Below are 17,885 nucleotides of genomic sequence, written 5' to 3'. Positions count from 1 at the left end.
CTCGATCCGAGTATAACAAAATGCAATCCATTTATTTTCCCATATTGAGGTCAAGTGTTTTAGCCTACAGAGGTTTTTATGTTAGTGATGAATGTGACAGAGGCATGTGCTCAGAAATCCTTTTCCTCCTGTATCGGAGCAAATTCTGCTGATTAGCTGGGTGGGCTGGTACCTGCCCCCTTTAGCAGACTGTTTAACACAGGCGCAAGCTTCTGTGTACTTCCCCTTAACCCCCTGATTCAATCTGAGTTGATGTCCTGCCGCGTTTGTGTGTGTGTGTGTATGCGTGCATGTGTGTGTGCATGTACATTCTCTTTCCCTTGGCCAGACTGGCTACAAATGTGCTCGCGTCAACGTGCGGGCCATTTCTTCATCGTCTATTAAAATCAAAGCCCCGTTGCAATGAGAGCTGGAATCTTGGCTTTAATTAAACAGCATTACTGTTAGTGTCAGACATTCCCTGGGCTGCTTTGTCGCATTGATTTTTCTCCTTGTGTGTGACAGACCTATGGAAATCATACAGGGAATCGGTAATGTATTGTAATTCACTCCTTCCCTCGTCTGATCAATTTGAATATTTAAAGTGATGAACACAGTGCACGACTGTTTAAATGGCAATTTGCGTAGATTTGTTTTAGTGGTTTGTTTTTAAGATATTTAAATATGTACGTTTGGCAGCAATGGTCATATTAAAATAGAGTAAAAAAATAAGATTTTTTTAATTTTTTATAATTCAATAAATCTAGCAATTAAAATGAAATGGAGACACTTGTAAAATAGTTAAATTTAAATTAAATTAATACATTTTGTTTTTAATTTAATTTAAGAAATGAAATGAAAATAAATCTTTTGATTTTGGAAGGTATACCAATAGTAGTAATCCCGATTTTTGTGCCGTTAGAAAAATAATCTGAAAGGGAGAAACTACTATATCTTATAATACACAGTGGTTCTTTTTTCATTTTGTAGCTGTTCTTTTTCAGCTCTCTGAATGCCATGCACAGGATTTCAGCGGCTTGATTATGCTAATTAGTTTTAATATGCAAATTTGGGAGGCCTCTTTATTTTTAACCGATGGCCCAAGCAATATTAAATGCAGTTCTAATCTTTATTAGACGCTAATTAACTGTGCTCATATAATGCATGACTTTTTTACAGTGTTAAAAAGCAGGACTTGATTTTTGTCACTACTGAAACTCAGTGTTTGGCTAGACGCTGTGAAACTGCACCCTAGGATCTCCCTCTAGATCTCATATCACATTATATTATAGATAAGACTCGTGGTCCCACGATTTGGGCAGAAAGCCACTTTCTTACAGGTCTGATGGAATGCAGCATGTAATTTTGAGCAGATGTATTTTTTTAAGATGGCAAGTTTGGCATCCCTATCACTTTGCGTTTGGAGTGTCTTTAACATTTCATCACTAGAGCCTGAATTGGCCATAAATAAATTACAACTTGTGGTTCATAATTGATTGGAAGAAAGGACACAGATGTGACAATTATCGTGCAGCTGTTGAAAAAATTGGTTTATGCATTTATGTATTTGTTCAGTCAGTCAAACATCAGTCAAACATTCTCTCAGAGGAGGAAAGCTAGTGACCTCAAAAAACTAAATCAAAAAGTCCTGCTTCTGTTCCCTAATGTCACTTCAAAACTTCTGCTCGGCAAGCTCACTTTTTTATAAAAATTAAAGAGATGTGAATCACAATCCATATAACATTCATCATCATAATAGATCATCATAACAGTTTATAATCTAACATAGGAAGTTTAATGATGATGCCAACCTTAATGAGTTATAGGCCACTCTGTCCCATACATCATATCATATATCAAATCAAGTAGAAACAAAGGACTCTGGGTTTGTCATCAGCACAGAGATTTCGACATGAAGAGATCAGATCTGTGGGAAATGGCATTGTTTACTTTCCTTTGTTTTGATCACAATCATCTGGATATGTATCTGTGGGTCTCAAAACAAATGCATTTAAGTAGTTCTGAATCCCGATTTTTGTGTGCACAGATGCAGAACTGCTCTTGTGGTCTTAATAGTTTTAACCCATCAGATGGCCCAAACCCTTCCGAAGTGGCAGCCGCATCAATTTCCTACCCCAAGACGTTTCGAGTTTTACCCATCCGTTCTGTCTATCTGTCCAACACCAATCCTTTACAATGTACCATGCTCACTTTATTTCCATGCATTTTGCATGCATTTTATCTGATTGCATTTCCAAAATATATTAAAGAATCTGTACAAAGTAGTAATTTACCAGCTGTCTTTTTTATTATTTACTTTTTTTGTAGAGACAGTAGCACTAATTAAGACTTAAACTGTGGATAGTGATGGAATCGAGAAATAATGACGTGATGATGTGAAGATCGAATGAAAGGCAAGGAGTCGTGCGTGTGTGTTTGACCTCTACTGGTTGTCTTGATTAGAAGCAGGAGGCCTTGTTTGTTTCTGGTTTTGAGCCCAGTGGAATCATGGGGCACAATTTGTTTGGTATCATGGATGTGTTCATTTCAGCCTGCATGTGAATAATAACTTCATCACATCATACTGACACTTGGGGCATTTAAGGACTTAGGGAATTTCCCATGATTATTAATACATTGTGTAACACTCCTGACTCATATACAGGAAATCTGACTTTTTTATTGTATCAGGTTTCATCGTAGTGTGTGTTTGTTTTTTTAAATTTTGCATTGGACATAAAGCGGTGACCCAACGCAGAACCAAAATGGTTTAATTTACAAAAGTAAACAAAAATGTCCTTAAAATCAAGCATTTGCATTTCATGTCTTCTGTGCTTGTTGGGATTTGTAGAGTTTGGTTGGACACACAGGCTTTGACATCAACAACAAAACATGGAGGCTATTTTCTTCTACCTGATAAGCTTTTTTTATGTTCTGACTTTGCACAGCGATATGGTTATGATTATATGCATTTCATTATTTGCATTTAGCATTGTTGTTCCCTGCCATCCACAACATGACCTATTTGAGTCATGACACACCAGTTGAGAAACACTGCATTATAGAATCTGAAAATTGAAACCCAAATGGGAATTCCAGAATTGTGGATTTTCCTGACAAAATGGTTTGAAACTGTTACAAATCGTGCAAAAAAAATATGCTACGTTCTAGATCCTTGACTTTACAGTGATAACTTCAAATTTAAAGAATGGGGAAGAGCTTAAGCATTAACATTTTTATGTGAACCTTTTTTGTCTCTGTCTTGCAGTCTCATTTTGATTAGGTTAACACTGTTGTGTCTTCATAGGTCTTTTTATGTGAACTTTGCTATCAGGTACATATGCACAGACTCATGACTTTTCATAAGCAAGGCCATCGGGTATGGGTTGATATGATCCTCTGTAACATAAGGATATGGAAAGTTCTGCTCTTTGTAAATGGTTGCATATATTAGCACTAATTCAATCTCTGTCGTCTGAGGCTTGGCTCGGGGGCAATGATTCTCCAGAATCGGAACATATGCAAATAAATCATATTTATGTATATTTTTCTCACTGTAAGATATGTAGGTAGTTGACATGAAATACTTTTGGAAAGTTTATCGTCCTGTGTGGTAGTCACATGATATGCTTTATCTAAAAAGCATTTTGCTAAAAAATTTTTATTATTATGCAAGCAGCCTTTATGTCCTGATTTACAGTAATAAATCATTTTTTTCAAAACAGGACATTATATTATATTATATTATATTATATTATATTATGTTATATTTAACTGGTGCTAAATGCACTGAAATTGCATTGGCATTGTATTTATCATAACCATAAGTCATAATAACCATAATCTATATCAATTAGGCTTATTATAGTGTGTGCCTTATTTATAAAACTCAGCTCTATTTGTCTGAGGCAATTAACATTTCACTGTTATTGACTGCAGAAAGTAGGTGGTAAAAAGAAAATGAGATGCTTTTGTACAATTTATAGCGATCATGATTTTAGTGATTTATGAAATTACAGAAATGAGCATTATAACCAGACTTATTTCCAGATATGCGGTGAAGTCAAGCTCCTTAACCATGCACTGGTCCACAAACTGAGGAATTGCGCTCTGCAAATTGCTTTTTTTGGGTGTATTTGCACCGCTTTCTGATTTGCATAATTCACTAAAACAGCCACACAGACAGCGTGTGCAAATGAACGCCGGTATCATTCTTAGTGAATTCCCTTCTTTGTTTTATTTGACTTACATTTTGGAGGTTTTCAATGTAAACTCAAGCCAGTTTGTTCTGCTACTTGTGCTCTAGAATATGGGATGACTTATTCTAGGTCCGTTTGGCAAAAAACAAAAATGAATTAATTACATGTATTTTTATTTATTTATTTCTATTTTTTACCTGCTAGGAAATTAAAATAAATGTTTTTCTTTTCCTCTGAGGAGACAGAAAGTTAACGAGTGTTTGGGCAGTAAAATTAAAGAGGCTGTGTTCATTAGACAGGGTACAGCGTAGCTACTACCAGGGCTGGGCTAACTGGTTCTAGAGGCACCCTGACGATGGCCGGTTAGCGTGGTGGCAGCGGTGTGGGTCAGCCCACCTGGGAGGGAGACAGCTGTCTCGTCGCTATCCAGCGCATGTCAGGCCTAATGACTCGCAGCTGACACCTTAACCCAGCCGCACTGCAAAGTAGCGCATTAGAATAATTACTCCCTGTCATCCTCCATTTAATAGCCAGGCCCACCCCCCTCCAAATATACCCACTCTCATCCACAGGGCCTGTCCTCTGCTAACACACATACACGGCCTCAAACGCTATCATTGGTTGGACATCAAAGCTAAGTGCGCATTCGCTCACCCCACCCCCTTGTCGTTTGCTCTTAGCTGATTCAATAGTATTTGCAAACCTCATTTAAAGAGAATGACTGGGAAACAGACCGACACCACTGCCCAAGACAGTGCACAAGTGTTTGGTTTTAGTGGGAGAAAAACATGCTCTCACACACAGATAGAGACGTGCAGTCACAATACCATCCAGCCTGAGCAGGCAGCTCATTATCATGACATCTGCATAGCTGAATACAGACACTCCTCCTCCTGATACAGTGGAGACAGAGCCATTCTCTCGGTGCACAGGACCATTTTTCCTGCATCTCACTTGTTGGTTTTGATTTGACAAGATGTTATGATTTGTTATGATGCCTGATCCATTTTGCTTTATTGACAACAATCTTGCAGTTGTTTATGAAATTATATACTATTGTATACTGGTTTGAGTAGATAATGTTTATTCTAAATTTTTTATCTCAATGTCTGCACCGAAAGTGCATATACACTACCTTTCAAAAGTATGGGGTTGGTATGATTTTCTTTTACAAATATTTTTAAATGAAGTCTTTTATGTTCACCAAGGCTGCATTTATGTAATCAAAAATACTGTGAAATTGTTAGAATTTTAAATAACTGTTTTCTATTTTAATATATTTTAAAATGTAATTTATTCTTGTGATGGCAAAAACTTATTTTCAGAAGCCATTACTCCAGTCTTCACATGATCCTTCATAAATCATCCTAATATGCTGATTTGGTGAACAAGAAACATTATTATCAAACGGCTGATTGACGGCTTAATATATTTGTGAAAACTTTTTTTGTATTCTTCGATTTATTGAAAGTTCAAGAGAGTATTTATTTGAAGCAGACATTTTTTGTAACAAATGTCTTTACTCTTTTTAATTCAATGAGCTGATTTAATGATTTCAATTTAATGAGCTGAAGGCATGATCAAATGTGACAAAATAGAATTAGGGGATGATTTAAACCTTTTTTTTCTCCCCTTGGGCTGTTATTTCTTGGGTCAGTGAGTGTAATCAGAGATCTTGCAATTATTGTTTTCTTGCCAGTTTAGTCCAGGTATATATTTTGAAAAGATATGTTTAGTCAGCAATAAACTGTAGTGAAGTTAATGAATCTGTTAAGATTTCCTGCAATAGAAATGCAGCTGGGAGTTAATGGAAGTTGATGAGGAGATGAACAAAAGTTCTGCAGAGAAGTAGATGTGTAAGGTGTGACATGGTGACTGGTGTCTGGTCTCCATGGGAGGTTGCATCAGGCGCTAGAGGAAAGGTCATGGGTTGTCTCGTATGGAACAATAGTGATCAAGAGGCTCTGACCGACTCAATGGGATTATTTATAGGTATTTGTAGTGATTATTGGCTTGAAGCATTGTTACACCTGTATGTAGTTGTCTTGTCTTTGAATAAGTGCTTGCACCGTGGAATCTTGAAAATGTTGTGAACATTTTCGGTGTGTATATCTGAAGAATGGTGTTCTATTAAAGTAACACCTGTATGTAGTTGTCTTGTCTTTGAATAAGTGCTTGCACCGTGGAATCTTGAAAATGTTGTGAACATTTTCGGTGTGTATATCTGAAGAATGGTGTTCTATTAAAGTACTAGTTTTATGCTTTAATGTGTGTGTGTGTGTGTGTGTGTGTGTGCCTGTGTGTTCTCCTCCTGACCAGTATGTTGTCTGACCAACTCAGGTCACATTAACCCAGTTCTCACAGTTGTGGTCTAGGAAAAGAAAAAAAAACACAAACACACACACACACACACACACACATACAGCTCTCCTTAGTAATGTAGTGTGGCCTGAAGCTGCTTCATGCTGTTAGATTTCCACTGTTGCGGTGCAATGATCAAGTTATTTACTGCTTACATTACCATGCGGCTTGATAAGCATATTTTCCCCAGTAGACATAACAAGATGGTTTATCACCAGGGTTACTACTGAATATAGCAGGGTGTGCAGCCAGTGCGTATTTACACTCCTGTGCTTTATAGCACCACATAAATAAAGCTTTTCTCTACTGTAATTTAAAGCTGATTTTTTTGCATTAAATAATGAGGGGAACTTGCTCGTAAAGGCATCATAAGGTCATAAATCAAAATAAAATAGAATACGTGCAGACTCAACTGTTTGGAAACTTTTTGAGTAAATGATTAAGTATATACAAACATCCTTTTTTTCAATATGGAAATTTGAGTTTATTCTAATTTGTTTAATTTCATATCTTAACACCCTGGGTGCAGAAATTCCCTGAAGATTATATAAATTAAATTTGACGCACTTTTAAAAAATAATAATTTACTTGTATAATATTTAAAGACGTGATTATTAACGTATAACTAGTCCTTGGTCTTTTTAATCATTTACAAGGGTTATACAAAAAATAAAATGAGCTAGCCGATTGTCACAGTCCATGAAACCTTGAGTAGTATTTTAAATAGCTGTATACTTTCCTTTACATTGCAGTTTCTCTAACAGGTCACCCATTGACCTCTTTGTGGGCTGGGTGCCAGAAGCGATTCCACACACATTAGCCTCATCACTAGTTTTAATGCATGCCACCCCATGGGATGGTAGGCGCCCTGGCACGTGTGTGTAGTCGAATCCAAATGGCAGGAATCTCACACGGACGCAACTCTGCTCCATCCTGACAGCTCCCTCCAATTACCACCACTCCTGTCGCATGCCTCCCATCTCTCTCTGTCCCAGATTGCATGTGACCCCGCCTGCCGCCACGCTGGTGGAAGCGAAAGGGGAGACAGAGGAGTCCAAGGGGAAAGGGAGCCTCACACAAACATACACTCAGATACCTTTTCTGCCTTTTGCGCATTCCTCTTCTCAGAAGCTTCTCTTTGGAGTTTTTGGTAGGACTGTTAGTCCATTACAATAATTAATCGTATATAGTTTTTAAAGTTAATGCATTAACACATTAAGTAAATTTCACAAAAACTCAATTGTTTTTTTAAGCGAACTAAAGATATTAAATATGTTTATAAGGAAATATGTTTAGAATTTGCCAGATTTGATAATATTACGGTCTGATTCTGCTGTCTAAAGACTGAATGCTGCAGTAGTTTTGGTAGTTTTTATGATAACGACAAAAAGTGCTCTACATATTGTAGCGTCTCGACCAATCTGACACACTAATTTTTATTTGATTTAACAAATCAATTATTCATTAGATTAACAAATCGTCACAGTCCCCTCACTCAATAAACTGGATGCCAGCTCAGAATCTGGTGTTTCTCTCAGGTGTAAATCTGCTGAATATGCAAATGGTTCTATAACTTCATATTCCTTATTTCTCTTCTCTTTACTGCGTTAAGCTTTTAACCCTTTCCTATACCAACTGTATGTGTGTGTGTGTGTGTGTGTTTATGTGTATGTTAGACCAGTTTAAGTGTGTATTTGTATGTTAGACCAGTTTAAGTGTTTATGTGTATGTTAGACTAGTTTAAGTGTTTATGTAGTTAATAAAACCTTACTTGTGTCACACTTGACGTTGTTCATTGTTTGCTCATAACTGGAGTCCCTAATCATGCAGATTTATGCTACAAGCTCTGTGTAGAGTTGTACAGTAAGAAAGTTATTTCCCTTAACCAGGAAATTTTCTTTCTTAGAATTGACAAGACAGTTGACCCTGAGAGGTCAAGTAAATATCTACAGCGGATCTAAAATATTCATAATTAATTATAACTAGTTATGATTAATTATTCATATTTCCCATGAGCTGATTCGTTACAATATAGACATACAATATGTATGTACTGTATTTATAAATGGGGGCTCTTTCTAAGAGAGGGTTTGTGGTTAACAAAATGCAATAATTATAGTATCAGATTGAATATTTGTATTAACAGATTTGCAAAAATCAATAACATTAAGCATATTTAATCGCAAGTGTTAACATGCAGATTTTGACAGCCCTAGTTTTTAGATTGTAGTTAGTGTTTTCTCTTGGACTGCGAGCCTGTGTGCAAGCTTATGGTTTTTGTGCAGCTGAATGTTTATCGTGTCTAGGGGCCTGACTGCAGGCCAGTTGAAGCTGCAGAGACAGGCCAGAAATGAAAAAGTACAGATGAGCCCAACAGCTTTGTTTGGATGCTCATTTGCAGTGTCGTGAGATTTCTCTGAGGAGGGGAAGAAGGGAAATAGTCACATACAAGCAGAGGAGTGAGGAAGTGGAGTTTTCTATGGCTTGAGGGGTTTCGGTAATTAAACACAGGAACTACAAACATGTTACGGCTCTCATAATTTGCACCTTTCTCTTATGTAAAATATAGTTTAAAATATTTGTATGCTTTGCTGCGCTCACTTCAAACACAAAAACTGTTTGAGAAAAGACAGCTTTCACAGAGAGGAAAGCATTTTACTTTTTAATATATAAAATATTTTTTATTTTATTTTTTACATTTTTTATTTTATTTGCAGTAAGCATCTTTATTCCAGTAGCTGTACTATTACTGAGAAAAAAGCATGAATGAGCTCTTTGCATTATATAAACAATATCATATTTAGCAGACTTTTCAGTGGCATTTTTTTTAAAGTCGACAGCTCGTGAAAATTATTATGACCAGTGTCTCAATCACTAAAATGAGCATCATTTTAAGCATGGAGCATGAAACATTTATTGATTTACAACATTCACAAACAACAGTCCCTGCTCTTCAGATGGCAAGCTGGAGCGGATACCTGCTGTCTCAAGTTTTGCTACACTGAAACATGTATTTAACTAAGAACAATTTCCTCCCATCTGATCCGCTGGCATCTGGCCAAACAGATTTCTCCCCCCTTATGATTATTTTATCACTTTAAATTCTTTATGATGAAATGCTGCAGTGGTAACCTTGCTAAAGCTATATATATATATATATATAAAACACATGACTGAATCTAGTTATGTAGGTATTCTTACAAAGCAGATTAGTTCTAAACAATAACATTTATTTAAAAAACAAATGTTAGTAGTTTGTTGCCTCTGTTGCCAGTCACAAAATGAAAGAAAATAAAATGTTGGATTCTGCTTGTCCATTAGTGCCATCTGTGCCCGCCTGTGCCGTCTGTGAGCGCCTGCGCTCCGCCAAAATGACTGGCATTTTCTCTCAAACAACCAGGGGATGGTGCCCAGAGCTGTTAGCTGGCAATGATGTGCACTTTTTCTGACAAACCCGGGGAAAGAAAGACAGGATGGGGAGCAGAAAACATCTGCAGATGTAGTGCAGCTTTGCTTAAGCTACGTTCACAGGAAAAGACTTTTCTGGTGACCATGCTGCTAAGCCGAGCTTTGTAAACTTGATCTCTTCCAACACGTTGGTTCCCATGAGCAGGTCATCTCCAGATATCAGATGATCAGCAAAATTGCAATAAGTCTACTTTGGTACCGAATTGACACTGGATTCAAGTAGGTTTGGGAATCGAGAGCTGGTTAGTAAAAGAAAAACATTAAATTTTTTTTTTTTTTGAGTTTTGTAGTAATAGAAATGATACTTAAAAAAGGACCAATCAAATATGTAAAATATGATTGTTCTATGTAGTTTTTGATTAGAAAATCAAACTTCTGTCATCTTTTGCTTACCATAATGTTGTATACTTACTGTGAATATTTAGATTCTATTTGTGTCTTGTACATGATAGTTAAAGGGATTGTACACTCCAAAATAAAAATTGTCATAATTTGCTCACCCTCATGTCAGTCCAAACCTGTATGATTTTCTTTCTTCTGTGAAACATAAGAGATGAAAATTTGAAGAATGCTGGTAAACAAAATGTTTTGGTGACCATTGATTTGTATTACAATAACATTTATTTAAAAAACAAATGTTAGTAGTTTGTTGCCTCTGTTGCCAGTCACAAAATGAAAGAAAATAAAATGCTTGCAAAAATTATATAAAAAAATAAATAAAAAATAGAAAGAAACAAACAGAAAGGCTAGAACAGTGGTTTTCGAATGGTGTAAATAGTTTTTATTATTCTATTTATAATAGCTGATCTATTCACAATTAAACCTAAAAATTAACCCATCAACCCTTACAAATCCTTAGAAATTAACCTTATTAATCTATTCACAATTAAGCCCTATAAATGAAGATAGTTTTGTGGACCTAATCAGTTGACCCATAGACCACTACTTTATGTCAGCAGTGTAAAAATAGGTAAGGACTTATGACTGGACAATCACTATATAACATATATAGTGGACAATACCTACATAACTAGATTCAGTCATGTGTTTTATATATATATATATATATATATATATATAATTTACTGTGTTTGCTTGAATTAACTTGTAAAGAACAGTGGTTTTCGAATGGTGTAAATTGTTTTTATTTTTCTATTTATAATAGCTGATCTGAGAGAGAGAGAGAGAGAGAGAGAGAGAGAGAGAGAGAGACATTCCTCAAAATACCTTCTTTTGTGAATGACATGATGCATGAATTTCATGAATTTCAGTTGTTTTAGTTGGACTATAACTTTAAAAAATATAGTGATTGTCCAGTCATAAGTCCTTACCTATTTTTACACTGCTGACATAATGTGGTGGTCTATGGGTCAACTGATTAGGTCCACAAAACTATCTTCATTTATAGGGCTTAATTCAAACACAGTAAATTATATATATATATATATATATATATATATATATATAATTTACTGTGTTTGCTTGAATTAACTTGTAAAGACAGATCTGTGGCAGATGCATAAGCAAGTAGAGGTTAATGGTTTGCAGAGTCTGTTTTTGTTTACTCTCAACTTTGCCTCTAATGTTATACCTAAAATGTGAGCATAAACATCATGACACCTAATGCCAGTGTTGGATTTTGTCTCAAGATTAAAAACCATCATTCTCCTGTCTCTTGGGTCAATCCGGTAGTCATCAACTCTTGATTGCTGATCATATGCCACTTTATTTACCCAAAAGACTTGATTTGAGCCAGCAGGACTTGCTGTAAATATTGTGCCAGCAGGAGGGGGTATTTTATACCCTTGTAATTTACAGCGCCTGTGTGCCTCCAAAAGACATTGTGGCTCATTGTGACTGTGGACTTAAATTACAGGGATCACCACCACGCTGTCAGCTCTCACTTTCAAAGCAAGCTGCGGGTAGAGCATTAGTAGGTCCTCCAGAGCCTGTGAGACTCATGCTGACATGCTTTTTTCAAAATGTAATGCTTGTCAAAGGATCCGTTTGATTCATCCGTGACAGCTACAGTTTCTCAACTGTAAATTCGAGAGCTTCTTCACTGTTTCTGGTGGCTCAAACTGTCCTTTTCTTGAGGCTTTAATGTATTCACTGTTCCAGTGCCTATATCACTTTTTAATGACTGGAAAATGTATCCAAGTTGTCAGCAGGCGTTAGATTTTAGGCTCTCTTGGCTTGGTTCTGAATCTCCACCAGACCAGATGGCGGTGCTATGTGGGCCGTATGTGGACCATGGGTGTGGAGATAGTGGGGGCCAGCTCTAGAGTGCAGGATTGCTCACATTCTGGCATTTTCCCTAGGTCTGTTTGCAGCTGCACTTCCTGTTCCATTCTGATCTTCTAAAATGTTCAATATGTGGAAAGGGTTTTGGAGGCAGACCTTTTTCTTTGTAATGTCACAGTAGTTTTTATAAATAAGACAGAAAGGTTTCAATGAAAGAAAAAATTTTTTATACCGTATATTGCATGTAAAACTTATATATTTTGCATTTTTGCAACTAATGCATGCTCTTATAATGTATACATCAATTGTTTATACAATTAAAAGTATATAAACAACAATTAAATTCAAATGTATTGATATAACATTTAAAATTTGCGCACACACAAACAACACACACACACACACACACACACACACACACTACCATCAAATTCCATAATAAATGTTTTTAATATTTCTTAAAGGGGTCCCTTTATGCTCACAAAGGCGGCATTTATTTGATCAAAATAGTAAAACAGTAATATTGTGAAATAGTCTTGTGCTGTTTTTATATATTTTAAAATGTAAATAATTCCTGTGATGGAAAAGCTGAATTTTACATCATTAAAAGTACTTAAGTAAATAAATGACGTACTGAAGTAAGTCATTACTTCAGTCTTCAGTGTCACATGATCCTTCAGAAATCATTCTAATATTCTGATTTGCTGCTCAAGAAACATTTCTTTAAAAAAATGAAAAGTTATGCTGCTTAATAATTTTACCCGATTCTTTTATGAATAGCAAGTTCAAAAGCACAGCATTTATTTGAAATCTTTTTAACATTATAAATGTTTTTAGTGTCAATTCTGATCAATTTAATGCATCCTTGGCCAATAAAAGTAATAATTTCTTTCAAAAAATCTTAAAGATCTTACTGTCTTTTTAACAATAGTGTTAAAAAGTATAACATTTAATATAATTATATATACATTATATACCTACAGTTTTTTTTATATGTTTATGTATTATAATACTGTACTTTTTAAGGAAATCAGCTAAATGGACAAATAATGTAAAGACCAAATAATACTGTACATACTGTTATACATCTTTTGGGGGGAATAAAATGCTCTTCATTGCATGGGATGAAATGGTCCTGAGAAGGACATGGGCTACTTTCCAAGTTCCACCTTTCTCAATTCCTGGATCTCACTCCTTTAAAGAACAGAAAGTGCAAGACGGCTCCTCTGGGAGTTCTAGGGTTGGGGGAATCAAGCTGTTCCAGAGAGTGGCTAGCTGAAGATGAGATGCAAAAACACATGCAGACTCCTCCTTTGGACAGGTGCCCAAGCACACGGCTAATCAGAGCAGCAGACATCTTTCTGTGAAGTCTGGTGACCGTCAGAATGGTGCGGCTCGGAGAGTGCTCCAAAGAGCAGAGATGGAGGGGTAATGATGGCCCCCCAACAGGCCGTCTCTGTTTGACTGATCTGTATAGGTGTAGCATATGTGTGGGGTCACAGAGGTGAAGCTCTTGATGAACTGAGCCTTGTGTGATCTCTTAAAGATGGCATGAAACCATGAGAAATCTCTGATCAGGCCAATCAAGTCTCTTTCCAGTTTTTAATAAACTGTGTGGTGTAATTATTCCCGCTTTTATGTATTCAGCAACTTTCAACTGATGTCGTTTGATATTTGTGCCTTCGTGGGATCCTAATTGAACTGTTATTTGTTCTGCATATTGACCGATTTAGTGCAAAGAACTTGCAGTCAGGCTCATTTTATAAACATGAACCAAAATTCACAGTGATTTGATTGAAATAGAATTGTATTTATACAATCTAAAAGAATTTAGACACAAAGGAAATGGAACATTTTAAATCCATCTCCTCTTGACAACTGCATTCCGCAAGTCTCAAGTGAGAAGAACATGTAAAAATGTCTCTTGAGCATACTCGCTCTACTTTTACCCACAACATCCTATCCAATGTCATCACCTTGACATCTAGCCCATGGTCCTTCTATTCTCGTGGCACAGGTGGGCTCTGTCTGTCTCAGTGTGACATTGCGTAGTGTCCAATGCCAAGTGCTCTAGCCCGGGAGCGATAGAGTTAAAATGTGTCTGACCGTGGGTTTGGGTATGACCGTATTGCTCGGCACCTGGTCGACTCCTACAGCAGAGCCTCGCACAGCCTTTGTAACGAAGGCGGACAGCTTTTCAGAGTTCCTGCTTCAAAGCCTGCAAAATCCAGGAAACTTAGCCACACAATCGACGGTGGCCAAAACAGCATCTGATGTGCCTTATTTGTTGACGGAGTGAGATCTATCGCAGAGGGTGCGCCGCACTTGGCTTACAATGCAAGGACAACGTAAAGCCCCGTATTCATGGATAGTCTATGAAGACGCTGGGATTCTTCCAATATCTAATGCCAGTTGTGACTTGAAACTAGGGCAGGCTACTGTGATGTTAGTTTTTCATTGTTGGTTGTTACACACTAGTTATCAGTCAAACATGTTGGGAAAAATATATTAGCTCTCAGTGTTAAAAATCCTTAGGTTCAGTAGAATATTTATAAATCCTGCGCATAATTGTGTGTGTGTGTGTGTGTGTGTGTGAGCGTGAGAATGCATGCGAGAGTGTGTATGGTGGTTATACGCTAGGCGAGAGCTCCCTCTTGGTGCCAGTGTACCCAGTTTCTCCAGCTGATGAGACACACACTATAGAGCAATGGGAGATACACTGACACTCTGTGCCAAAATAAAGCACAAGCAACCACCACATTTTTCAGGATTATTTTAAAATTATTTTCAACAGAAATACTCAAAATTTATATTTTTGAAAAGTAATGATAATAATAATAATAACAATAATAATAATAATACACTTGTTATTTGTGAGGGAAATTTGATCAGTAATTTAATTTTTTATATTTTTATTTCCAAGGACATTTACCCCATGATATGATGTTTTATTATGTATATATATCAATATAATATATGCATACATTTAAATTTTATTATTATTTTATTATTGTGTTGTATGTATTATAATATTTTAAAGGAAATTAAATATTTGTGGACAAGTGACGTGAGGTCCATTTTGAAAAAAAAGCCATGATGATTGATGTCTGTACATAGTATTATACATAAGGGAAATAAAAAAAATCAGAAATACTGTAATTTTATTATATATATATATAAAGGCACAAAAATGTATGTATTGTTATTATTATGATTATTATTGTTGTTGTTGTTATTGTTTCCAATAATTTAATGAATGTAATAATAGTTATAATACGAAAATACGAATTACTAAAAATGGATGAATCAATCAATCAGTTAATTAATCAAATCTTCCTTTGTCCTTTTCTTTTTCTTCTAGGGACGCTGTATGAATTTCAATCGGGTGCAGCATCAATAGACGACAGCATCCCGTCTCTGAAATACTTTGACTTCCAAGTATATCAGATGGAACAACAGAAAAAACGTAATTTCCTCGAGATGATATAGCTTATCATTGGCCACTTCAGAGTATCTTGTTTCAGCGCTTTACAAGTATTGGCTTTCCAAAACTTATAATTCTGGTATCTCTCAAGCTACTGAACGGCAAGCGGATGACTAAATAGATCAACAAAAAAGTGTCTGATTTTGCAGCTGATCTGGTTAGCTTTAATGCACAGCAAAGGCTTTTTCATGTTCTGACCATATTGTGCCTTCTGTGAAAGAAAAAAAAAAAAACTAATCTTATGGACACAGACGGAGGCTATTTAAAAAAAAAAATAAAAAAAAAGAAGCAGAATGAGATGAGCTATTTAAAAAAAAAAAAAAAAAAAAAGAAGCAGAATGAGATGAGGCTCTTTGCCGTTGGCTGAGAAGTAGAACTAATCCCAGTAGGCTCATGGAGTGCAGTAGTACTTTGCCTCTTGGCAGTGTCTCTTCACAAAAATCTCTCCAAGCCCACTATTGTCAGATGCCTAGCGGGGCCTCTTTGACTGGAGATCTTGTCATTTTAATACTGAGAAGTGCACACGCATGACAAATTGTAGACAGAACGCCCTAAGGTATCGGACGCAGTAAGACTTTGCCCTTTAGTTTGTGAAGACACCTTTCTATCAATGCGAGGACAGTGCAGAGAAATTAATAGAGCGTTATTGCACCGCAAGACACCCTGTGACCAAAGCTTTCCGGCAAGGTTTTGAGGGACAGATTTACCTCTGGTGGTTGGTGCTTCCTCCCCATTTATTTGGCAGTCTGTTCTGTGCTCACTAATGCATAAACCTTCACAATTCGGAAACATGCCCCTCAGTTAAAGTTTTAACACATCAATACAGCTGTCCACCCACCACCCGATCTCCACAAATGTTGTGCACAAGTTCTCTTGGCATTGGAATATCAAACTTTGATAGATCTTAAGGCAACTTTAGAGATTCTTCTTTTGTATAAGGTTTGACCTCTCATGAGATTTTCTGTGGAAATTAAGGAGTTCTTCAGCTGTGCTAATGTGACACCCTCATCCGATATACTCGGAAGATCAAACCGAAAGGGGCGACGGACGGATGAGTATTGTTCCTTTCCAGAAATTATCCACATCGCACTCCCCCCTCCACTTGCGCACAGAAAAGCGAGCAATATATATATTTATTTTAGATTTCTTTAACGCGCTGTCACGACGACGATCGCGAATGATGTCAGTGTCAGTGGAAACACTGTGGGGGAGGAAGGGGGCGGCAGCTGAAGAAAAAGGCTCGAACGATCCAGTCACTTTCGATACGCTACTTCAGATGCAAAATGGATATTCGAGTCGAAATCTGACAAAGCGTGCCGGCTTTGACGGGAAGTGGTATAGACAATGACCAGTGGCTGGGTCAGTGGGATGTCTCAGTGCAAGCAGGGAAGCTTATCAAATGACACTAAAAATAAGTTCAACAACCATCAAGTTTGAGGGGGGAACAGAATGGGGCGCAGTGGCTCATATTCGGTGGGCATGCAAGTGTGCAAGATGGCAGGACCGTTGGGGGGAAAAAAGCCCTTGTTTAATGATTTCTTTGTTTCTATCATCGTAATTGTAGGGACATTAATTATTGCTCCCCTCCACCCTCCCTCCCAAAAAAAGAACAGAATACATACATAGAAAAGTTCAAACATTTGAAATCGTTCCCGGAGTGGCACTTAAGCTAATGCACTTCTTGGATAGCTAGGTGAGTGTAATTTTCAGCCTTATTTTTATGTGTATTTCTCATGTCACAGATCATAGAATGTCAGTTAAGTGTTAGTAAAAACTTCATTAGGTTTTTACATGTTAGTTGTAACATGGCTTAATATTTTTACCAGCTCCTCACATGCTATTAATCCACCTCAACATCACCAGAGCACATCTGCTTTGCTTTCTCTTTATTATTGTTTTTGCTTTTTTTATTTACCTTTTATTTTTATGTTGCATTTTACATTGTTATATTTATGTTTTCACATCATTTGTGGTTTTTGTGAGTTTTTATGCATTTTATCTGACCCATTAATGCGTTTGTAGAAAAACTGATTGTAAACTTTGTGTTGCAAATTGGGTTCATTCTTTGTAATATTGAACTAAGCACACCAGCTATAAAAAATAATGTTAGTAATTTTTGTAAAAAAAAAAAGAAAAAAAAAAAAGAATTT

General features: G+C 36.5%; 1 protein-coding gene across 1 annotated transcript in view; it reads left to right on the top strand.

Moving 5' to 3' along the window:
* The window catches only part of LOC107746853 (anthrax toxin receptor 2-like), a 43,063-nt gene extending 27,042 nt beyond the window's left edge, over nucleotides 1–16,021 (top strand). Inside the window, exon 16 of the mRNA XM_016561184.1 lies at nucleotides 15,613–16,021. Coding sequence (XP_016416670.1) covers nucleotides 15,613–15,651 — 39 coding nt within the window. The 3' untranslated portion in view covers nucleotides 15,652–16,021. The remainder of the gene's footprint in view (nucleotides 1–15,612) is intronic.
* Nucleotides 16,022–17,885: the final 1,864 nt, after the last annotated feature.

This window comes from Sinocyclocheilus rhinocerous, unplaced genomic scaffold (genome assembly GCF_001515625.1).
Source record: "Sinocyclocheilus rhinocerous isolate Xijiao unplaced genomic scaffold, SAMN03320098_v1.1 scaffold468, whole genome shotgun sequence".
Classification (NCBI taxonomy): domain Eukaryota; kingdom Metazoa; phylum Chordata; class Actinopteri; order Cypriniformes; family Cyprinidae; genus Sinocyclocheilus; species Sinocyclocheilus rhinocerous.
The sequence above is the reverse complement of the archived record's forward strand: the minus strand, read 5'-3'. Positions and strand labels throughout refer to the sequence as shown.